The sequence below is a fragment of the Lethenteron reissneri genome, chromosome 52 (genome assembly GCF_015708825.2).
Source record: "Lethenteron reissneri isolate LAM-NWPU_2019-01 chromosome 52, ASM1570882v1, whole genome shotgun sequence".
NCBI lineage: Eukaryota > Metazoa > Chordata > Hyperoartia > Petromyzontiformes > Petromyzontidae > Lethenteron > Lethenteron reissneri.
In genome coordinates this window covers 10,498,975-10,523,789 of record NC_083830.1, presented here as the reverse complement: position 1 = coordinate 10,523,789, position 24,815 = coordinate 10,498,975, and the positions used below count along the sequence as shown (strand labels likewise).

Here is a 24,815-nt window from a genome sequence, read left to right as displayed (position 1 = left end):
CTCACGCATGGAGATATCGGCGTAGTGACGTCACCGCGCTTGGATATATCGGCGTAGTGACGTCACCGCGTTTGGATATATCGGCGTAATGGCGTCACCGCGCCTGGATATATCGGCGTAATGACGTCATCGCGTCTGCGTAAGTTGGCGTAATGACGCCACCGCGCCTGCGTAAGTTGGCGTAATGACGTCACCGCGCTTGCGTAAGTTGGCGTAATGACGTCACCGCGCTAGGCGATATCGGTGTCGTGATGTCACGGCGCAGATTTCCCACAGCGATGGCCGAGGAGGAGGAGGTGGTGGAGGCGCGGTGAGGGGTTTGCGCGTGAATGTTTAAATCTTTTAACTTTGTCGCTTCAAGGGCTCGTCGCGTCTTTTAAATTCACCTCAACGCCGGCTCCTTTCCTTAAACCCATGGGCGCCCGTGTGTTATCGTCCGCGGTTTGAAGTTTCTGTTTTCTTTGTGCGGTTTTCTTGGGGGTAGTGGTGGTGGTGTTGTTGGTATAAAGTTGTGTCGTGTGCGTTGTTTAACGCAGAGGGGGTCGCTGTGGGTGCTGTTGATGGCGGGCCGATGCCTGTTGCACAACACGGCGGTGTGATGCGTGGCGGCGGCGGCGGCGGCGAATCTGGAACCGGTCCTGGGCCTCTCCTAGATCGACTTGGGCTCAGATGAAGCGCGGCGCGTTACCGGGTGCGGTGCTTTGTACATTTGGTAGCAACATTGGGGGGGGGGGGGGAGAGAGACAAAGGCGGCCGGGAGTGGTGCGGCTCATTCACCTCCTCGTGCGTCTGCCCCTGCCGGGACTGCTTAACAGGCGCGTTACTCGCTAAGAGCACTTGGCCCCCAGCAGTCTGTTAAAGCCTCACACGGGGGGGACCTTTGTGATGGTGAATAGTACACTGGGATTGCAATCCCACAGGTGCCGTGTGCTGTGCGTGTGTGTTTGTATGTGTTGTGTTGTGTATATATATGTATCTGTCGTGTATGTATGTGTTGTGTATGTGTCGTGTGTGTTTGTGTCGTGGGTGTATGTGTCGTGTGTGTATGTGTGTGTCGTGTCTGTATGTGTATGTGTGTGTCGTGTCTGTATGTGTATGTGTGTGTCGTGTCTGTATGTGTCTATGTGTGTGTATGTGTCGTGTGTCTATGTGTGTGTCGTGTCTGTATGTGTGTGTCGTGTCTGTATGTGTCTGTATGTGTGTGTCGTGTCTGTATGTGTCTGTATGTGTGTGTGTGTATATGTCGTATCTGAATGTGTTGTGTATGTGTCGACTCCGCCTCAAATGAGTAAACATCGCCACTGGGGAGACAAAGGCGGCCGGGCGTGGTGTTGGCCACCCACTCCCAGAGATGGTCTTCATAGGTGATCGCTAACAGCACTTGCCCCTACAGTCTGTTAAGGCTATACGGGGGATCTTTGTCTTTGTGTGTATGTCGTGTGTGATGCCGACATCCCGGTAATGTAGCAGTTAGCGCGCTGCGCTACAAACCCCGCGCCCCGTCCCACACCTAGGTCGACTCAGCCTCAAATGAGTACCTGGTGCGGTGGTGTGTAAACATCGCCACTGGGGGGAGACAAAGGCGCACGGGCGTGGTTGCTGGCCAACCCCCACCCCCTCGTGTCCCGTGGCGGCCTTCAGAGGTGTTCGCTCACAGCACTTGGCCCAGCAGTCTGTGCGGGCTATACGGGGGATCTTTGTGTGGTTCGATATCCCGGCACGGCAGTCGATGGAACGAATGCGGGAGATGCCTCCTCGCACAGGGATCGAACCGGGTGTCTTGTTGCTGTGAGGCACAGGGCGGCAGTGGGTGGGGGGTTCGACTGGTCGCGCCTCTGGTTGTGTTTTGGATGCGGCGATTGTGTTGTAAACGCTTTATTAGATTATAATTACGGTAAGCGTGCGGCTGCTATTATGCAAATTCGCTGTCTCGACCACGCATTCATGAGATTCGTTTTACTTTTGAAAGAGTTTTTTTTTAATGAACGAGCGGATTGCAGTGTTGTTACATCAGCTCTGTGGTTGAGACCACTTGTATGGGAACTTTTTACTTTAGCGTGCAAGGCAAACGACTTGGCTGCCACAAATGATAGTTCAACGAAGTGGCTTATAATGTGGAAATCTATAGCACTAAATACTCGAAACGAGTGATGTTGATTCTAAATGTGGAGGGGAAACCGGACGATCCGAATAAAAAAAATCCACGCGACCAGGGCGGGGTGGGATGGACACCGCTAACTCCAAATATACAGCAGCAGCAGCCGTCGTCAGGGTCGGAATCTAACCCACGACCACCTGTATACCAGGCGAAGGAGTTAACACCTCGCCACCGCTGCGCTGCTCAAAAAGTGTTTGTCTTGTGGCGGAGACTGGAACCCACCATGGCAATGCCGATTTTCCCCTCATTGACTCACGACCGTAAAGTTCGTGAACTCTGCCCTGTTTCCGATGTGATCGAACGCACTTAAACCTTTTAATGCATTAGGCTCTTGCGGTCATCTTCGGACAAGACAAACAGTCAAAAATTTTGGTGAATTTTCTCTTTTATCTGCTAGACCTGGGGTCGGCAAACAAAATAACAAGAAGAGGAAAAACATTTTCACCAATTCGGTTCAAACCCCCCCCCCCCCCCCCCCCTCGATATTTCACGAGCTGCGATGCGTGTGAATATTACGTCACGAAGCAAGTCCTTGAAAGAGCCTCATAGGCGGCTCCCGATCCACAGGTTGTCCGACCCCACTGTGTTAGACGATTGGCCTATAACAAGCTAATACACTGACACCGCCCACCCAACCAATAAACCCACCGTGTATAACAGGGCTGGGGAACCTTTTTTCTGCAAATGGTCATTTGGATATTTATAACATCATTCGCGGGCCATACAAAATTATCAACTTAGAAATTAGACTTATATTTGGTCAAACATTTAATTAACTCACCCCTAATGTGATGGCTGGAACTGCTTCTCTTTGGCGAGGCGTGTGATGTTAGCTGGTATTGATGATGTTGCTACTCGCAACTGCTTTTCCAGGTTTGCTCCTAGATTTATTGAATTTCGAGTCCCGCCTGCGGTTGCCTTGGCAGGGCCACACCAAATGATTTCGGGGGCCTCATACGGCCTGCGGGCCGGACGTTCCCCACCCCTGGTGTATAATGATGTTCGTTTTCTCAGTGCGTGTTTGGTGGTTGCTGCTCGGTTGCACAGTACCGTACAACCATTGGGAGCTATCGATTTTACAGGGCTGTGACGAGATCATAAACCCACACATCTGGTGATGTTGCTGGGCTGGCATTGGTGTGGAAAGCACAATGAACACACACACAAACCTCAATGTGTGTGTGTGTGTACAGGATGTGCTTTGGGGGAAGGTCATTGGCCTAAGCGTCGCCGATTGTGGTTTTTGGGGAGGGGGTGGTGTTAGTTGAGCTACATGTGTATGGAACTGTGTGCTTTGGCTTGTTACATTCCAATGAGTGTTTAAACTTCAAGAAGCCAGAGTATTCCAATTTCAAGTGACAATTGATTACATTTTTCACTTTAACGTTATTCATGTTTGTTGTGACTGTTTTAACTGGACGAATGGCAAACTAAAAGTGCATTGTTCTTAACTTCAGGTCAACAAACATAACGTGCTTGTGTCTTCTATGTGTTGACTTATAGGTCAGATCTGATTGTCTTTAATGAATTAGTTTGGGGGGAATTGCCATCAATACATTACTCATGTACTGTATGTTGTTCTTCTTTTGAACCGTATGTAGCCAACCGTGCTAACTCATGAGACTGGCTTCTGTTGATGCTACTACTGTAACATGCTATTATAGTAATCAGTTCAGGTTCAAGCGTATAGAATCATTCTTGCAGGGTTGAAATATTTCACAATGATTTGGCTGCTGTAATGAGCATTGAGGGTAGTGCTCATCTCCTGTTTACAGTCCTGAGCCCGTGGTGGAAATCCTTATGCCGTGGAAAAGTTTCTTAACGGGACAACCACAGTTGTGACTTCACAAAGTGCTATTTATTTTATTGACTAAAACTAATCTTTTTTATTTTACCAGGTAAGGCCCACTGAGCTATTTAACTTTTTTTCCAGAAGCGATATACCCACAAATGATAGCTCAACGAAGTGGCTAATCACCGTAGCACCCATGGTGACCCCGGAGGGATGACGGGCTAATTCAACCCCCAACCAGGATTTGAACTCTCGCGACCTTTTCGATTTCGTGTTGCTTTCTCTACCGCTGAGCGACTACGTTGCCCAGCTGGTTTGATGCATCCCGACGAAATTGGCCGTAGGGGCATGGAAAATCCCGTTTAGGCAGTTGCCCAACTAGTTGTGGCAAATCATCACAGAGCAAAACAACAACATGAAAGTGATACTCTCAGAGAAATGGGCAATGTCGGACGTACGTAATGCACAACAATGTAATATGAACAAAATAAACAGGCATATTTAAAGAAAAACTCCTTAATTTTTTTAAAAAAACAACCGTTTTATTGACAACTTCGCTTAACTCACGGTCGAGAAGTACGTCAATGATGTGGTGCCTGCTCCCACATCAACGCTTACTTGAATTAATTGATAACTTTATAAATTAATCTTCAATGTACAACTTTTGTTTGTGTGGAGTGAGGCTGCTCCTAATAAGTTCACACGGAGCAGGCGTGCCTGAGACACGTGGCGCCTGCTTTTTGGGCGAGGCGATTCGAGAGTTTCGGGACCGTGGCGTTTTTTACCTACACATATATATAAATAATAAGGCGTCCATGCAAAATGTAAATTGCTTTAAAGTAGCGAATTAATTGATTAATTGATGCAGATTTTAATACAGACATGCATGCTCGCCGGATCTGAGTATGTGTGCACAATGTGGAATTGATTGGACTACAGGAAGTAGACGAAATTTTTAGTACAAGATTTGACCACGACACAGGAATCAAGTTAAGTAAAACCATTGAAAAACAGGCATATTCCACGAGAAACAAGGATTAGGCAGTGAATGGTCCAATAGGAGATGTGCGCAGGCGAAGTGAACACGATGGAAGAAAGTCAGACCGTTGCTCTATTGGTAGAGACGGGTATGACCAATGTATGTCGGACAAACAAAACTGGGTTGGAACTCTGGTTATTAATGAATCATCTCTTCCAAAAGTAATGGAGTCAATAATTGAATCCAGTTGAATCTTCGCAACGATCGCACATGCACAAACATTCAAACAGCACACGACGCGTTCCCCGTAAGCCCCAATCAAGGACTGGCAGCAAGGCTCCTCAAGGCACTGGCTGTGGTTCATTGAAACATAGTTTCACAAACACACGAGGCTGGACTTCCTTGTTATTGGATTTTATTTGACTTATTGATGATGCTAAAAAAGTAACATGAGAACCAATGATGGAGTTTAGCACTGACCAGCACCTAAAGTAACAAGGGGGACACTGACTTGTTTTCAGGTTTTTCCAGGAAAATTTTATCACGATCACCATTCGGCGCTGCAGTGGCAATATGTTATCTCCCTTGCCTAGTATGCAGGCGGTCATGGGTTCGATCCCGACCCTGACGAGGTATGTTCTCCCCGTGGTTGCATATATTTTTCTCAGAGTCCTCCGATTTTCCCCTCCAGATTTAGAATCAACGTCACACGGTGAAGAGAATTTGGCTGCTATAAAGTTCCACGCGATAAGCCACATTTGTGATAGCCAGGTCGCTTCTAATAAGAGCTACATAGCAGCTCAGTGGGGCCTTACCAGGTAAAATAAAATAAAAATACGGTTGTAACCACAGTGTTTCAAGCTGCGTGGCGATCATTGCCACGGTGTACGATGTTAATAGGTTCGAATGTGAGTGGTAGCTTGGCCGGCGACGTCACGGCGCCGAGTCTCTCTGCCCGCACCTTTCATTTGGAACGTGTCCGGTGGAGTGACTCTCACGTGGAGGAGAAACTCCACCCACACGGTGGTCCGCAGATAACTGCGAGGTCGGTCATAGTCGATGATGCCATGGTCAGGCGAGTGCGGTGCCGGGTTTGATAACGCTTTATTTCCCAAGCACAGATAACGCGCTCGTGAAGTTCAACTTCCATCCGCGTTGCTTCGTATCGCCCCGGCTTGGCTCTGTGTTCACGCCTGGCATTTCAGTCGTGTTTTCGTGAGTACGTCCCGCTGGCGCGGTGGATCAAGCACTTTGCTCGCAAATTCAAGATTTCGGCCGAGGGGTCATTTCAGCTCGTTGTCTTTCTGCCGCCTGATGAAAATTAGCGTAACTTCGCGGTGAGTCAACAGTGGTCATCCTACAGATGCTGACCTTTATCATGGGAACATGTAGTTTCCACCTCCAGCTTTGGGGGAGCCAAGTAAGATGATTACCACCCAATTGCTCATGTGACTTTTGAGCAATTGGCTGTAATAAACAAATGAATATACTTTTTTATGGGCAGTAAGGCAACACTGCGGATGACGAACAGAAGCAGCGTCATGCGCTGCTCTCGCTTGGAGACTTGCCACGCGTTCCACAGTTGTACAACTTTGCCGCAATAAACTTTAGCCTCTATCAGTGGCAGAGAAGTGAGAGGTGCCTGCTCCTGCGTGTGACGTTCCAGCAGGGTTGCTTATCGGATTAATCGAGTCATTGGTGTTGCGTCTGCCAAATGCTGTGTTTCCTACACTTTCTAAGATTTTTAACCAGCGTCTTGAAATCAATGTGTGATTAAGCGTCGCTGAGTTATTGTTTAATGTTGTTGCTTTTTCCATGCTGGGAAATCTCAATTTTGCGTTGCAGACTTTCAAACTGTTGGGAGTTGCTCGCTACCGAGAGTATTAAAACTAACGACGAGCATTTTAGACCTTTCACCTGACCGGCATGGTCAAGTATGGTCAAATAACACCCCCCTCCGTAACCCACACCACACGGGGAGGCACTCATCCAGCTGTGGATTGACATAGGTGTGTACATGGTGTGGTCAAACATGTTATATGTGTGTTGTGCTTCTTTTGCACAATCGTCGCCAACCGTGTTGTGGAGGTGCGGGGGAAGGACAAACTAAATACAAAACGCAGTTCTGAAGAAATTCGTTTTCAATCTCGATTTAAAAGTGAATGGCTCCCAGTGATTTTCTAACATCGAAATTAAGAGCGATCCAGACGGCCGCAGATGCGCATCTGAAAGCACGTGATTTGGTGACAGTCTGTGTTCATTGATTAGCCAAAAGGCGCTACTGCTGCTGCTGCGAGGATCACCGAAATTGGGGTGGAGATGGTTTACGTTCCTTGACGAGACCGCGTGGCGGTGTTGTGGTTCATTTGTGGCGAGCGCTTTGTGTGTGCAATGAGTGCAGCCTTGTTGGCTTTACTTGAAGAAGTCCTTTACAAAGAAGTTGTTTAGAAAGTCGCTTGTTTGTGGTATGCATTTGCATTGCTGCCTGCAATGTTGGTTTTATTAAACCGAGTGACGAATGGCAGTCGTCAGTCGGGGGCGGGCAGCATGGTCGAGTAACGCGATAACATTGCCCCTGCACGCCCCCCAAGTCCTGTCACAAGTTGTACGCTTTGCACCACAGTGGTCAACAAGGCCGGTCAGTGTCGCCAGTGCCGCTGGATTTACGTAATCAAACGGATTCCTGCTGCGCTTCGGGCGGCTCGGTTTTTTCAAGTTAAGGGGGACGGCAGCGTTGGAACACTTTTCTGCGTATTCACTTGAGCCTCTGATTGCATAACAGAATGTTGAGGAACGTTTTGAACGCGCCGGGATAATAAACATGCTCGTTCCGGAATGTACGACACCCAAAGTGATGGGCACTGACGTGAAGAGGTTATCTCCAATGCCATAGGGGGGGCGCGGGTGACGGGGCGGCTGACGCGGCGACCCAACCGAGCGGGGGGGGGGGGGGTAGCGCTGCGTTTGCCGCTTGTGGCAGTGGTTCGCGGGTTCGAGTCTAGCAGGCCACCCTCGTTATTACCGTGGCTTTTTAATAACCGTACAAAGAGAGCACCGTCTTGACTCGGGAGTGGACGTTAAATGACCCCGTGACATCACTCGCGTGTCTCCTTGCCGTGGTGTATGGTTGCATCAGCTCATAGGACAACTTGTGTTCACCTTACCCATAAGCAAAATGTGCTGAGTCACTTGCCAGCGGGAGTCGGCAGTAGTTTTTTTTACTTTTGTTCACTGGACTTGGTTCGCTTGTCTTCCAATGTACATAGAAAGTTGGCTTGCCACTGCATAAGGTTTCGTAGTAGGAAGGCTGCATGTTGTGTGTATATATAAACTCAACACATACGCCAATAAGACTGGCTGTTAAATAAAAAACTATAATATGTTAAGTTTCAGACATTGACACTTTTTTTTGCACGTAAATGTCACTATTTTTTTTTACTAGCTGGGATGGCCCTTTACCCGGACCCAAGGGATGAGGTTGTTCATGCGTGAATATTTATGCGATGGGCGTTGTTGATCTACGTGTAAAAGTATACCGAAATTATTTTATTGAATCTAATAATTTAAAAAATGAAACGACATGTTTAATCACTGCCTAAAGACTTGTTTGTTATACAACATTTTTCGTATACACTCCATTCTCTTCTAAACAAAATGGGTCTTCAATCAATACGGTGGCATTTGATGCTGACGTAACTCTTGACAATGCCACGTGTCATTGTCCACGAGCAAAAACTGGCTGTGGCAAATACAATCCCAAATGATGAAGTGACTGTCCTTGCGCTTTGTTGATGGTGTGATTGCAAATGCAACTTGAACAGGGAACCGTCTACGTCGTGGTTGGAACGGAAAACTGGATTTGCTGCTGATCATTGTAATGCGAAGAATGTAGAGAGCCAGTCATAATCATCGCATCAATGCAATTTCTTGTCAATCGGCAGATTTGTGTATCCCTGTATAACTGCCGCCACTGCTGCCTGTCTTGGGGGTCATTTTTGTTGTTTAAAACAGCTGCTTGGCTGAATGGGCCTCACCAGATGATATAATAATTTTGAATCAAACGAGCATGCCTAGTTTGTATGTATGTTGAACGTCTTTCGCACCGCACGTAGCCAACCATGCTCATCGGAGGATCGGGGGGGGGGGGACAACAAACTAAATGCAAAAAGCAGTTCTAAAGAAATTAGTTTTCATTTTTGATGATTTAAAAGTGCATAGCTCCAGCGGCTTCCTCATATCGGAAGGAAGAGCATTCCAAACGGCAGCAAAAGCGCATCTGAAAGCGCGCGATGGAGTGACCATCTTTGTTCGATGGCCAGCCAAAACCCCTGCTGTGAGGATGCCCGGAGTACACGTGATGGATTATGCTCCTTGACGAGATCAGCAGAGTGTCGTGGTTCATTTGTTGCAAGCAACATTGTTTATATTTTGCTGTGGGTCGCAGGTCTGGCTGGCTGTCGGGGTGGCTGCCCTCGTGGAGCCCAACCTCCAACGGGCTGCTCAAGGTGGCCGAGGAAAAGGTCCTCCAATGTAAGTGCGCACCCTGGCCCGGCTTGTGGCACGCGAGCAATTCCCACGGTGACCTTGACCGCCACCCCGTCGGATATTTTGACATTGTCCTATCCTCCCTGTGAGATGGAACAATCTTGTTTGCGCAGCTGACCGTAAGACCGGGGATGGCTGATGTGGTGGGAGATTTCGACCAATGCTTAGCTTCATGGGGAAGAGCGGTGGTGCAGTGGGTAACACCAATTTGTTCTGTGCACCCTGCCACCTGAAATGTATTTCTAGGCATGGCTAATGCGAGTGGTGATTGGAATCTGAACTGGTCCTGTGCCACCCCTTTCCCCAACCCGGACTCGCTCGCGTGGTAAAGGATGGTCGAGCAATGGCCGTGACCAGCACAGCATGGGGAGGCTCTTTACATATCAGCAGGTCGCCAAAGGGCTGTTAAGTATTAAACTATGAAACATACTTAGCCCTGTTGCTCTTCGTTGTAAACAAGTACTGAACAAATTACGTTTCGTTGGCTCTGCTGTCAGCCTGCCTCCCTGAAAAATACACACATAATGCAGGTTATGATTTTATTAAGTGCAGCTGTTTCCACAGTCAATGTGCAGTATCATGGCACAGGGCAGAACAGCAACTTCTCAATAATTATTTGTTTGTGTTGTGTATTGCTGTATGTAGTTTTGCGTAAAACTTGGACCGACATCTCGCAGAGAGTGGCCTTGCCTATAAAGACCGGAGAGTTTACCTGAGTTGATTTAAGCAATTCTGACTGATAAGGATTTCGAAACCGATCTCGAGGTTGCTTGAATTAAACCAAACCTGCTGATAAGATAATACCTGTCAACCCCTTATCAGTGCCTACCTTATTACAGACCAATTGAGACCTTATTGGTCACACCGTACCTACAAAGTCCCATCACAGGGGAGAAACACAAACAAATAGACCAAAAACTAAAAAAATGGCCCGTATTGAAACGGCTGTACGCCATATGGACCTGAAAACTCACTTTCCCTGTACAATAATACGGGTAAACCGTATGGGTTGACAGGTATGTAAGATTCACTGCCAGAAGGTTTTGTGGCTGATGGGTTGTGCTTATATTATTTTACTGAAAGATAAATATTGGAAATAGGTGATAATTATGTTCTCAACTTGTGATAAGTGATTCCCTATTTTACCCTTGTGATTTACTGCAACAACGAATGAAGGTGTGGAGGGTTTTGGTTGCGCAATCAGAAGGTGTTGAGGTCAGGCCCTCATAGGGGTGGTAACTTGGTTGAATGTGAATTTTTATCATCACTAATTTGGCTCGTCGCACACACTGAATAAACGTAAGCGAGCGTGTTATTAAAGATGGGACTTGGGCAGATGCAGCGTGTGAGAAAATGTGGGAAAAAATAAAAATGAATAGGAAATGTAGTGGTTTAAAAAAACAAGTATTAAGTGGGAAAAATGGATGAATATGAAGTGACTGCCTACCGTGCTCGCGTGAGCAGTAAGGTAGTGAATGTGTTCATTTGTAGTGGTGAAACCATGGTGGAAATTCCACATTTCCATGGCAGAGGCCATGCTCCCATGATATCACCACTGTTAACTTTCCACACGGTGGCACTTGTTTAGGCAACTCGGAGAGATGGAATGTGATTCAAAGTTCACATTTTCTGCCAGCCAGTCGTTCAGTTGTGCTTATTAAGTCCATTTGTGCTTCGGGACCTGTTTTGTACTTGTGTGAGGCGCGATATCAAGTCATAAATTACGGTGATGGGGTGCTGCAGTGGCGAGTTGTTAACTCCCTCGCCTGGTATGAAGGAGGTTGTGGGTTCGATCTTGACCCTGATGATACCTGCTGCTGTAAATTTGGAGTTTGCATGTTCTTCCCGTGGTCGCATGGATTTTTCTCTGGGTCGTCCGGTTTTTCCCCTCATTTAGAATCGACGTGCGTTTAGAGTATTTGGCTGCTTGAAATTTTCACGTGATGACAAGACACTTTTGTTGAGCTATCGTTTGTGGCCAGGTCACTTATGAAATAGAGCTATATAGAGCTATATCGCTCACTGGGCCTTACATGTTAAAATACAAATTTTGTTTAGTTTATGGAGTCAGGATCCTACCAGCATTTTAAAGTAACCTTACAAGTCCCTTGCTTTCCAGCAAGTAAACCCATTTCCCAGTCATGTCATTCGATAACACTGGTCAACACACTTTTTCTGGCATAAGGTATTTTAACGGTTTTAAGGTAATTTTGGGGTGCTGATTCCAAATCTGGCATATCAGAAGAAAAATATTAAATAAATGTGGATATCTACATAAAATGATATTATAAACACACTATCCTAAAAATACAGCACCATATTTTAACACTAAAGCAGTCATTGACTCGCAACAACTTGCAATCATAAGTGACAGTTAATTTCGTGTAAAATCAATGAAAATGGGGTATGCCGATAGCATAAAATGAGATGTGATAGAGCAAATCTGAGATCAGATTTGGAATCAGCACCCTGAAATTAGTCTAAAACAGCTGCAAAAGTCCAGGCCAGAATTTTTTTTTGTTGACCAGTGTAAACAACCTCGTGCCGCGTGCTTCCTCTGGGCCCCCCCTCACCCACTCTCACTCCACTCCCGTTGCCGGCGCAGGCTTAAAGAGCAAGTGGGTGGGCCGCTACGTGGACGTGCTGGACGAGGACCGCCTCTGGAGCATCACGGTGACCAATCCAGAGCTGGAGCAAAGCGGCATGGCCGACACCAGCACCCCGCTCGTGCTGGTGCACGGCTTTGGCGGCGGCGTCGGCCTCTGGGCCCTCAACTTGGACTCGATGGCCCGGCGTCGCCGCGTGCACGCATTTGACCTCCTGGGTCAGTAGTTGCGCCCCCCTTTGGCCCCCATAGCCGCCAGCCCCCTTAACCAACCAATCACTCCTCCTTCAGGTGTAGTTATTTTTTGTGATTTGCTTTGCACTCCTTTTTTTGTTGCAACTTCCTGATCCGGCCCCTGCTGGGCAACCTGTGAAAAAAGAGCTTCATAGCTCATCGGATTTCTCCAGGATAAATTAATATTCTGATTCTGAGGTCCCGCCTCGTCTGCTCCGTAGCGATGACACTGGGTCTGAATGAAGTCCCTCCGATGCTGCATTTTATTCAAAGATGTAAAATCACCACAAGGATTGACGTGGGCTGGAACAAAGTAGATTTAACGATACACATGGGATGGCCACGGCATTGCAACTCTTTGAGTTAGGTGGTTATAAAAAAGCCAAAACAGCAACACATTCAGTTCTTTGTGGGCTGGTGTTCTGGACAAGGCCAAGAACTTTTGTACATTGCTGTACGTTTTCTGGCAACTCCCACGGCTTCATTCACCCACCGATCCCCTCCGGTTCACGTCTCCCTGCGCTGCGTTCCTCTCCATCACCCACGAGAGCCCCGTTTTAAGCAGTCGCCACTGCAGCTGATGTCCTCCAATTAGCACGGTTGGCTCCGTACGGCACCAAATAAGCTCACAAGAAGTGCTCAGTGCTGCGCTAATTGAGTGGTGGGTGCCACCCCCGAATTGTCCATTTCTTTCCAAAGCCCCACTATTTTCAGGAAGGCCAAATGTAGCCCATTTATAACGCGTAATGTTGTCCATGTTGCTTTGTCATATTACGGCAATAGACGAGGTAAAACTTACCCCTCCCCTGCAACTATGGAAAATCACCGTACCATCCAGTGCCACAGCAGTTACTTTACGGCGCAGGAGTGAACCGGGGACCGCCTGGCGCGTGACGTGTCTGTGCAGAGTAGATTTGCAGCTATAACTACAAGTCACCATTGTTTCACACACCGCGCTCTTACATTGTGAACTTTAGGAAATGTGTGATCTGCAAATTTTTACTTCCCATTTAATTTTCATTTATTAATAGGCGGGCCCCCCACCCCTTGTATAGAAGGTGATGTGCAGGACGCAGTACACCCTGCCCCTGCCTAATAACAATGGCTCTCAATCTTCACCCACGTGGCGCCCTGGTGGAGCCGTGAACTATGGAGCACCTCACCAGGGCTACAGACCCCGGCCGTATATCACCAAGTGCCAGATACTGGATAAACATGTGACTGTTGTGGCAGGACGCAAGAAGAATAAGATGGTGCCCTCTCCAGACTTGCGATTTTTAACCGCGAATTAGCACGTGAATCCCCACGGGCCAACGCCTGGAATGTTCCAGTCCCCGGGATCGAATTATCAGTCGAGCTGCGTACTTTACGTCCAATTGTAACTTTGCGGATATTTCAAACTTTGTAGACTCGTGATCGCTTGTGATCTAGGCACTGTTGTCAAAACGTCTTGTTAAGTAACACGCCTTTGTGTTGTCCTCACTTTGTTATCTTTGACTATTCATAGTCCCAACCTTGCTCAGTGTGTGTATATGCGGCAGCGGCACTCTGTGTATATGCGGCAGCGGCACTGGCTGCGAGCCATTTGCGTAATCTGCATTGCTATGGAGAGAGAAAGGGGGCCCTTTTGGGAAACAAAACACCCATTGTTCTTTTTCATATACTGGCCACCAGCGTGGAAATGTAGCATTTCTGCTGGATTATGGGGCATCATTGATTGACAGTGACTTGCTAGATTGTCAAATTCTTATTATTTAGACTGCAGGAGGAATCTGATGAGTTACAAAGCTCTTTTCACAGATGTCCAGTGGGGGCGGATAAGAACGTTGCAACAACAAACAATACAAAAACACAATAGGAGTATAAAGTATAGGAAACGTAAACAAACCACTAAAACATGTATATACAAATAAAACTAAACCATCCCCATACTACCAGGCAAAGCCCACTTTGGTGCTTTTTTGTTTAACCTGCTCGGCACCGCCGCTCACCTCGCTCACCTCTGCCGTGCCGTCCGGTCTCCCACCCCCCCCACCCCGTCAGGCTTTGGTCGCAGCTCGCGCCCGACGTTTCCCATGGACGCAGCGGGCGCCGAGACGCTGTTCATCGACGCAATGGAGCGCTGGCGAGAGGAGATGGGGCTTCGGAGCTTCAGCTGCTCGGTCACAGCCTGGGCGCGTACCTGTCGGCGGCGTACGCCCTGCAACACCCGCAGCGGTGAGACGGGGAGATGAGGTGGCCCCGTGGAGAGGCGCGGGGAGTCGGTAGTCCAGTAGCACTAAGCCTGAAACGAATTTTAAGCTGCTTTTTGTGTTTATTTTGTCTTATCCCCGCACCTCCGATTAGCACGGTTGGCTATGTATGGTACGAAAGAAGTTCAACGTAGTGTGTTGTACGGAGGCACACACTGGATTTGGAGGCAACACGTTTATTAACTCCCCAACAGGGTAACTTAACTAAACGTACACTGGTTCAACTGCTAAGTGATCGCTACACAGTTAACTATGTGAGTAACAGGTTAACTGCACGAACGGGTCAGTCAGCCTACACGCTGTCTTACCCACGATGCCGAACAAAGACCGAAGACGACGAGACGCAGCACCAAGGGTTGATTCCAGAGACTAGCCCCGATCCCTGTCGGGGCTTCCCTTTTATCCCCCCGGCCTCGCCCCGCCTTGGGCCACGCCCCCTTCTGGATCATGCCAGAAGCTCCTCGTCACATGTCCCTCGAGGCCCCTATGGCCCGCTTGCACATCAACCCGACATGCGTTTCCACTCCTGCGACAGTAGGTGGCGCTAAGCGCCATAGTGACACCGTATAAGTCACTACACGTATAAGCCTAACCAAACCGCCAGTCCCTAGCATGAGCGCCAACCCTAATCCCACAAGCCAACCGGGACACTATAGCCTACCTCCAACTCCAACCACGCGAGCCAACCAGTGGTAGAAATTCCCCATGCCTTAGATAGGGATCAAGATCATCGCTGTTGACTTCCCACAAAATGGTACATATTTTATAAACCCGGAGAGATGATGATGATGTGCTGAGTTGACCCGCAACTTGTAACAATCCGATTGTTGGTCAAACCATCTACCCCCACCCTCCCACCCACCCATGCTACGAAGGCCACAATACAGATCACATGTCCATGCCTCTAGTGAATGTGGTGTCATAAAGCCATCTGTTTTACTTTGTGTATTCGTGAGATAAGAATGCATTGTTTCACATTTTGTATCAGTGTTTTTGTGTTTGGCATTCGCTTCACGTGTATTAGTGTGGGTTTTTTTGCCGGAATGTGGTGTTGATGTTCCACGTGCACAATCATATATTCACCTGCTGCACAGTACCCATGCCACAGCCTACGCATCCCCCCCCCCCCCGCTCTGCCGGCTGACAACCGCCGTACTCCAGCCTGTATGGCTTCGTGTAGTCACACGGCGTGCGGCAGAAGTGCACCGATTGGGTCAAAGGTCATTGTTTGGATCATCGGGCAATGGCTGCGGCCACGGTGGCGAGATGTTGACTACCTCGCCTGTTGTACACAAGGTCGTGGGTTCGATCCCATCACTGGCACCTGTTTATTTGGAGTTTGCATGTTCTTCTTGTAGTTGTGTGGATTTTTCACCGGTTTCTCAGGCTTTTCCCTCCACATTTAAGAAACATGCGGTTAAAAGTGTTTGGCTGCTATAAATTTCCACATGATAAGCCACTAAGTTAAATTGTCGTTTGTGGCCAGGTTGCTTCTGAAAAAGAGCTACATAGCTCACCTGGTGAAATATTTTTTTGAAATGTTTAAAGCTGTTACCTGTGTGTGCGCGTGCATTGCAGGGTGAAGCAGCTGATCCTGGTGGACCCGTGGGGCTTCCCCGAGCGGCCCCTTAACCCGGACCAGGAGCGGCCCGTGCCCATGTGGGTCAAGGCCATCGGCTTTGTGCTGAGCCCCTTCAACCCGCTGGCCGGCCTACGCGCCGCCGGGCCATGGGGTCAGTCTCACTCGGCGGGTCCCGCGAGGCGGGGATGGGCAAAAAAAACTAAATAATTTAGCTGTGACGGTCCCACCTGATGACGGAGACTTGTGTTGCCTCCAAAACGTCATGATTTATAATTTTATTTCTATTATTATTTTTCTATTTTTATTATTTCTTTTTACCTACGTGACTTTACCGAAAAAACCTAAGAGTATGAATCCTTGCAGTCACGAAAGCTTCAAATCTAGCATAAAAATAAACTAAAACTATTTTTTTTTATCTTAGGTAAGGCCCACTGAGCTATGTAGCTCTTTTTCAGAAGCGATCTGGCTGCCATAAATGATAGCTCAACGAAGTGACTTATCATCACATTATCATTTATAGCAGCCAAATACTCTTAAACGCATGTTGATTCTAAATGTGGAGGACCCAGAGAAAAAATCCATGCGACCACGGGAAGAGAGACACAAATTCAAAATATACAACAGGTGTGAGGAATGGGGTCCGAACTCACGACCTCCTTTATACCAGGCAAGGTAAATTTTAATCTCTCACAAGCGATCCACTTACCCCAGGCGCCCCTTGACAAAGAGACCACGTTAGCGGCAGTTGTACGTCACCGCCCCGCTCGAGCGCGAAACCTTATGCTGAGCGTTCCCGTTGGGTTCCAGCAGGGCCCGGCATGGTGCAGCGCTTCCGGCCGGACTTCAAGCGCAAGTTTTCCAACCTCTTTGACGACGACACTATCTGCGAGTACATCTATCACTGCAACGCGCAGACGCCCAGGTACATACAGGCACGCAGCTCTCGCCCCGCGTCACCGCTACTGCCTGTGCCTCACCGTACATTTCATCGTCGTCGTTATCATCGTCATGAGAATCTTAATCTTTAAATTTATATACACTGGAGAACTCTGATGAGCTATGAAGCTCTTTTTCACAGGTGTCCAGTGTAGGGGCACGGGGTGAGAAAGTTACAACAACAATCGATACAAAAGCACGAGTGTAAAGTATAGGAAAGGTAAGCTAATCACTAAATAAAGCGAAAACTAAAATATTTTTTGGTTCTTTCGGTAAAGTCACGTAGGTAGAAATAATAAATAATAAATCACGACGTTTCGATTGCAACACAAGCAATCGTTGTTGAAACGTCGTGATTTATTTTATATTTTTCTGCCTACGTGACTTTACCGAAAGAACCAAAGAGTATGGATTCCTGCAGTCACGAAAACTTCAAATCAAGTTTGAAAACTAAAATATTTAATTTTACCAAGTAAAGCCCACTGAGCTATTAGAAACGACCTGGCCACAAATGATATCTCTACGAAGTGACTTCTCATGTCGAAATGTAAAGCACCCAACTGATCTAAATGATCATCAATCAGCTGTAGCCAATCCACTGCTGGATGAAGGCCTCCCCAAGCCGCTGCCGCCCCTCACAGTCCTGCGATGCAGCAATCCATCCGGCATCCGCACACAAACTGTATTCATCATGGCTCCATCTCCTTCGTAGACGTACTATCAGGTGCTCTCCATTCCTCGACCGCCTCTCCATTGTCACACTTGACCATCTTCCATTGATCTCTTCCCACAACAGATCCTGCCCAGGCAATACTTATTGTTTTCTAATACTTTGGATGATGTCATAAATGTGCACGCTTTCTCTTAACACGTGTCGTTCCTCTTTCTGCCTGTCATTGTAATCCCACAAATGCGTCTCCATGCTTGTTTATGGTATGTACGAGTGTTCTTCAACTGGTGTCCGTGGGCCATATGTTACTTGTGAAGCACCTCTGATTAGCACGGATGGCTATTTACGGTGCGAAAGAATTTCAACATACATTCATTCATAAGAAGCCTCTGGTAGTGGCCTGCCGAGGCCACTCGCATGTCACTCAGAGCGCCGGGCACCGGCTGCAGCCATGGTAGTTAAATGTTTCACGATCTTGCCTGGTATACAGGAGGTCCTGAGTTCGATTCCAATCCTGACGCCTGTGTATTTAGAGTTTGCGTGTCTCTCCCTGTGGTCACGTGGAATTTTCTGCGGGTCCTTCAGTTTTTCTCTCCACATTTAGAAACATGCATTTATTTACACACGATAAGCCACTTCGTTGAGCTATTATTTGTGGTCAGGTCACTTCTGATAAAGAGCTACATAGATCAGTGTGCCTCACCTGGTAAAATAAAAATAGTTTAGTTTTAGTCTATTGAACAGACTGACCAGAAGCTAGCTCTAGGTGCGTGATGAACATGGGATGTGAAAGTGAGTCTTTTGGAATTGAGATTTAGCTATCCTTGAATTTGGAGCAATGACCTTGGCTGTTGTTAGAAGTGTAACATTAGTGATGAAGACAGTCCAACAGTCTTGCTAAGAACATTTTAGTGGGGCAGTTGATGTCTCAGTTTGGTGTTGAGTGACACCTTCCCTTAAACATGACCCCTACACCTCGAAGAGAGAGTGGAGAGTTTCCCATACTTGGGCATTGTGCTTATGACCGGCTCCGTTTTGACAGCAGAGGTGTTACTCCGAATCAGTCGAGCGGCATTATCTTTTCATCGGCTGCGTAACGCTGTGTGGATACTACCTGCTTTGTCGCTCCATACAAAGCTTTAGGTCTTCTCGGTCACGGTCATGCCCTACCTTCTCTACGCTTGAGAGACGTGGACCCCCCTAATGGAACAACTTTGCCGGTTAGAAACATTTAGGCTGGCCTGCCTACGATCCATCCTGGGTTTAACCAAGCTGGATTGTGTGAGGAGCTCACAAATCCTTGAAAGATCTGGGCTAAGTCCCATCGGTGAGCTTCTCTGGCAGGCAAGGCTGTGTTAGCTGGGTCATGTAGCCTGCATGCCCAGCCACCGCATGTCTAAGCAGTTTTTGTTTGGCTGGATAGAGGGGGCTAAACAGGTACGTCACAGGCTAGAGAAGAGATGGAGTGATGTTGTATAAGAGGATGTGGATCTAAGTGGACTTGCCGATGACTGGTACCAGCGGTGTCAAGATCAGCCTCCGTGGACAAGGCTCGTTAAGAAACACTACTGGACAGTTGGAGGCAGTCGCCCTCCAGCAAGAACGGAGGGCAGAGGAGCGACCCTCAATAATGAGCGGAGCGCCGGGCGGCTAAAACTCAGCAAGTTGGCACAGTAGGGGGCACAGGTGGTGCATCGGCCAGTCATCTCAGTCAACCCATGGCACTTGGGTGTTCCCCGTGACCTGCCAGCAGACGTTCAACACTTCACTTGGCCTTAACATGCACATAGCCTGGCACAAGCGCCATGGTGATGTCACTGCCACTTAGTGGTAAATGGCGGTTGTTGTTATTGTACGTATTTGTCTTTATGTACGTATTTAGAATTTTCGCACCGTACGTAGCCAACCGTGCTAATCGGAGGCGTGGGGAAATGACAACAAACTAAACACTAAAAGCAGTTCTAAAGAAAGGAATTTTCAATCGAGATTTAAACGTGCATAATATCAGAAGGAGCATTCCAGACGGCAGCAGATGCAATGACCGTCTTTGTCTGTTTATGTAACTTTGTCTCTGTGTATGTGCTTGTATCTGTATGTGTTCATGTGTGCGTGTGCGTATGCATGGTACGACCTGCAGTGGTGAGACTGCCTTCAAGGCCATGACGATCCCGTACGGCTGGGCCAAGCGGCCCATGCTGCACCGCATCGGCGACCTGGACCCGGCCATCCCCATCGCCATCATCTACGGCGCCCGCTCGTGGATCGACAGCAGCTCGGGCGGCAAGGTGGTGGAGGCGCGGCCCGGCTCACGCACGCGCCTCGTGGTGAGCGCCGTTCCCCCCACCCCACCCCATTTCATTCTCTGTCCATCACCCCCAAACTCAATAATGATAATGTTAAACTTGGAACAACGCACAGAGAGACCGAGTGAGAGAGAATGAATGAATGATTTGGAGACATTGGAAACCACAAGCTCTGTGGTCCTATGTTGGGACTGTTGGCCAACTCCATTAATTAATGTATTGTTATACATGTGGAAGAAGATCTGAGTACCCGGAGAAAATGCGCACACACACACACTCGTTAGGGGGATGCGGGGTAACACGAATCCGCATCCAGATATAAATTAATCCACTTGCTCTGTTGCCAGGAGATGGTGACCTCGCGACACCTTCCAGTTTTTTTAATCTCCCCCTGACTGCCTCTGTCCCACCGAACAGCATGCATGAGTAACAACCACAGCACGTGTGCGGTGGAGTTAGTTGCATGGTGGTTGGTTACGGTGGAGAGTGTAGATGTGCGGTTGTGGGGGGTACGGTACGACAGCAGCCTACAACATGCGCGGTGGTTACTCATGGCAGCCCGCTCTGTCCTCGAACCTGCTTAGCTTCTGCGATTTTAAGTTTGTTTTGTTTAACCAGCTTGTGTGAACTCAAAGCGATCAGGATGAGTCTCATTTGTCAGTGGCCTGGGTAGGGTGCGTTTTTGATGAGACACGATGTATTCCCAGTGATTCGGTCACAGGGGCTACAAAAGTCGTTTTACACGACTTTAGTCCACCATTAACTTTGGCTCCCCCCCCCCCCCAATCCTGCTTGCACCCCTGCGCGTGCGTTCACCGACTGCCTCCGTCTCGCCCCAGCAAATACGCGGAGCTGGGCACCACGTGTACGCGGACCAGCCGGAGGACTTCAACAAGATGGTGGAGCAGATTTGCGACAGCATCGACTAAATGCGGCGCAAGTCCAGGGGGTGGGGGTGGCCCAGGGCAATCGAGGCCAACAACACCGGGACAATACAAATGCTGAAGTAAAGGGGGACAGGTGGGGTGGGGGTAGTGGGAGGGGGTGGGGCATTGGGGGCGGAGGGGGCAGCGGGGGTGGACAGAGGGGAGGCAGTGACCTCGTAAGGTTTGGCTGCTCTCCAGTGGCATCTCGTGGCTTCAGTTCAATCCACGTGCATTTGGCCTGAGTGATGATTGCAATGCAATGGCAACATGTGGTAAATGCACCGGATGCCGGGCACCCACCGCTTCTGGCCACGAGAGCTTACCGCGTGAGCTTACCGCGTGCGCTTACTGCGTGCGCTTTGCCGCGTGAGCTTACCGCGTGAGCTCACCGCGTGAGCTTACCGCGTGAGCGGTATGTCTGGTGGACAAAGTTCCGGTGGGCGCGAGTCCACCATCGTCGCGTTCCACTCGTCCGGTGAGTTCACCCAGAGTCACTCGGAGTCCGCGAGCCCGTCAATGGGTCGCGCGCCATGGGTTCGGTCGGTTGGGTGCCTGCATTTGCCAGCGCAGGGTTTGAAGGGAACCTCTCGTTAATACACCAGCCGTTAAACCAGCGACCATCGCTGTGTCAATCGCCTCGTCATTGCTGCTGCTGCGGGGACAGCGGCGGTTGATGGGGGGAGGCAGTTCCTCTAAGAGAGCCGTTCTCGCGCTCAAGTTAAGCTGCCAAATTTCACCGCCGGGTAAATTTTTTACTCGGCCTTTCCAGATGAGGGCGCATTCAACCGCTCCTTTTTCATGGAGGGGAGAAAATGTTGTTAAACGTGAGTGTATTTTTGTAATTCCCAAATTAGGCTTTGCCAGTTTAAGTTGACGATGGAGAGGTGCTTAAACGTTGCTTCCAACTCAGCTTTGCCATCCACACTCTGCCACGTTTAATAGCTACAGGCTGCTCGGACGCAGTCAATCATTGAAAAGTCAGGGTAGGCGTTTGGAGAGAGCGTTTTAATAATGGCTACTTGTAAAAGACATATACACATGTTTAACTGAAAGCTAGCTTGGGATTTTAAATTCTTAGCAAGCGAAATAACTAATTCTGGTGTATTAATTTGACATGCTGTAAATGCAATCTGAGCAACATGCAGAAAGCACAACACCCCAGAGTGCAGTGTGCAACGCATTGGGACCCGTTTAACATTCTATAGAGGCACGTGTGATTGGGTTGAGTGTGCAGAGCACGAGGAGTGTGACTTGTGGCTGCGGATATTCTGCTCATCATCATCGTAGCCCGGTCCACACTTTGATAGAGCAGGCAGAGTAGCACAAATTGTTCCATACCCAACATGCCACCGAGTCGGTCCCGGGACTCGCTGTAATAGCCATCTAAAAAGGTGTCGTCAGTTGGCAACGGAGCGCCGTGATGTCACCTCCTGTGATATCCTTTCAACCGAGCGCCGTGTGTAAAATCCCATGATGTTGCTTCTTGATGGAGAAAATGCATCAGAAATCTAAAAAGAAACAACACTGGATGAGGCACTTCCTGTGCAGGTAACTGATTGGACTGGAGATAGAACGAAGTGTCGAGTAAAAAATAATATATGATTATATAATATAATAATGTTATAATATATGCAATACTATTGTAAAATTAGTGTAAGAACAGTAATAGAATTGTAACGTTGTAATCGTGTAACGGCATTGTCAGTAATACATACGTCTTGTCAGTCACAGTATTGTTAATAGTACAATACGTCCGTCAGGGCAAAACTTACTATTCTACCAGGCAAGATGTCATTCCTTTTCACGTACCAAAATAGTCACGTCCTCTCGACTTTACTCAAATCTATGGATAGTGAGGCCTGGTGAGTTGGAATCAGGTCAGGGTGCGATATCGTAGTTGCCATGACTGCACTGTTGTTCAGAGTAGCGGGGTGACGCCTTCACCGAGCAACGCTCGTGGTGACAGTCGGTAGGTGTCGCCCTGCAGACTCTGCTCGAGTGAACGTTGGTTCTTGCGGTACGATGTGCCCCCGGCTTCATCTAGACCTTGTCCTGGAGGTTCGAGAGAAGTCTCGAGACGAAAGCTAGCAGCATCGTGGCCACTCGTCGTCTTGCTTGCGACACCAGCGCGCCGATTGTGAGAACCGTCAACCCTTCAAATTGTACTCGAATCTCAAGGTGCCAATTGCACTTCGAATAGCTTCACAGCAGCAATGCGTGCTTGGATTGGGGTGCCACTCAAGTTACTTTGTTTGCAAGGAATGGAGAAGTTACGAAAAGGACTTAAAGGTACTCTATGGGCAGCGTGGGCTCGTTGAGTTGCCAGCCATCTCCGGGAGTTGGCATCTGTGGTTGAGTGGCAAGGATCAATCCTGTACCGAGATCTGGTACTGGTATTGTAGTGAGCTTTATTTCAGTACACTGCAAAGTTTTGATTGGTCTAGGCCAGGGGTTGATAACAAATATAACAAGAAACATTTTTTTTTCGAATTGAGTACAAAACTTAATGTTTCAAGAGCCACCAATGTATGTGAATACATGCACACATACATGCACACATACATAAGTTACGTTACGAAGCAGTCCATAAAGAGCTGCAGGTTGCTCACCCCTGGCCTAGGCTGACAGAGAAATATGCCCGGCCTTGGTCTGTAGAAAATGTGGCAGCCTAAGAAAGTGAATCGGTGAATCAGCGATTGGCTACGCGACTCGTGGGGATCGGCATTTGCCGCGGGGCCACTTGGTTTGTCGGGACTTTACGTGAATCACGGAGCGATTGCCTTCTCCCCTCACCTTCTACTCTGCTTCACGCTCACCTCGTGGTGAAAGCAGCCCGGGCACACACTCTCCCCGGAGCCCTCGGTCACGAGCTGGTCGACGTGGCATCCCTCGTGTGACGAGCTTGCGTTTTTTCCCGAAATGCAGCGACGTCGCAGTCCCCGCTAGTGTCTTCCGTCATCTGTTTGTGTATAAACACACAAGTCCAAGGAATTCCTTGCTAAATGCCACTGCTCGCAGAAGTGCCCTCCACTAAAGGGAGCCACGAGAGAGCTTTGTCGACGTCTTGTTAAACCCGCGTGGGGCTGCTGAAGAGTTGCTGCCGAGTTCACAGCAGCCACTGATGTTTTATGCACGTGCACTGTTGTTGGTGTCGCGTTGAGCCTTCGGTAAACACTGGGTTTTGTAATAGCATTTTAGATTTTTATGTCAGGGAAATGCCAGATTAATATACGTTAGGGTGGGTTTTTTTAGGACGTCCTTAATTAGGGTGTTAGTGGCATTTTGCGTAATTGTTGTTAATGTTGCCAACTGCCTACAGAGGTTTACGTTTTTTTAAATCTGCCAATTAAGACCTCAAGACGTGTTTTACAGCCGCGTAAATTTCTTTTAAAAAAAAAATTCTCCTCCCTGCGACTGTTACCATTATTTTCGGCAAATGTGAATTAAGTTTACTTTTTTTGGTTATTGGACAATCTACAGCTGTTGATGTATTTCTTCTTTACATTTATTGCCCAAAGGTTCCATTTATAAACGTTTGGCAAGACAGCCCAAGGTGTGTTGTTTTGTGAGCGTTTTAAAAATGTCACTTTATTTCTCGAACACCCCCCCCACACCCCCCCCCCCGTTACTCCGTGTCCTGCAAAGAGAAGAGCTAAAGCTTGCCACGTGACTGGCTTCGTGGAGATCGCCCAGAGATTAAATCGTGATACTTCGCCTGCCCTGAAATTTAGGGCAAACAAGGTTTAAGCCGGACAGACAAAATGCAGTTCAGGTGTCGTGGAGTAATTCGTTACCACGTTCAAGATGTTTGAGATGTCTAACAGCAAACGGTG

The 24,815-nt window shown here is 48.2% G+C and overlaps 1 protein-coding gene across 1 annotated transcript; it reads left to right on the top strand.

Annotated features, from left to right (window-relative positions):
* The first annotated feature begins 254 nt into the window (after window positions 1-254).
* On the top strand, window positions 255-21,072 carry LOC133355983 ((Lyso)-N-acylphosphatidylethanolamine lipase-like). Its single transcript, XM_061573453.1, is given in 9 exon segments — window positions 255-310; window positions 9,374-9,459; window positions 12,080-12,298; window positions 14,357-14,464; window positions 14,467-14,530; window positions 16,144-16,298; window positions 16,958-17,069; window positions 19,891-20,077; window positions 20,896-21,072. Coding segments are annotated over 9 exon segments (1,053 nt in total). The 5' UTR covers window positions 255-278; the 3' UTR covers window positions 20,986-21,072.
* Window positions 21,073-24,815: the final 3,743 nt, after the last annotated feature.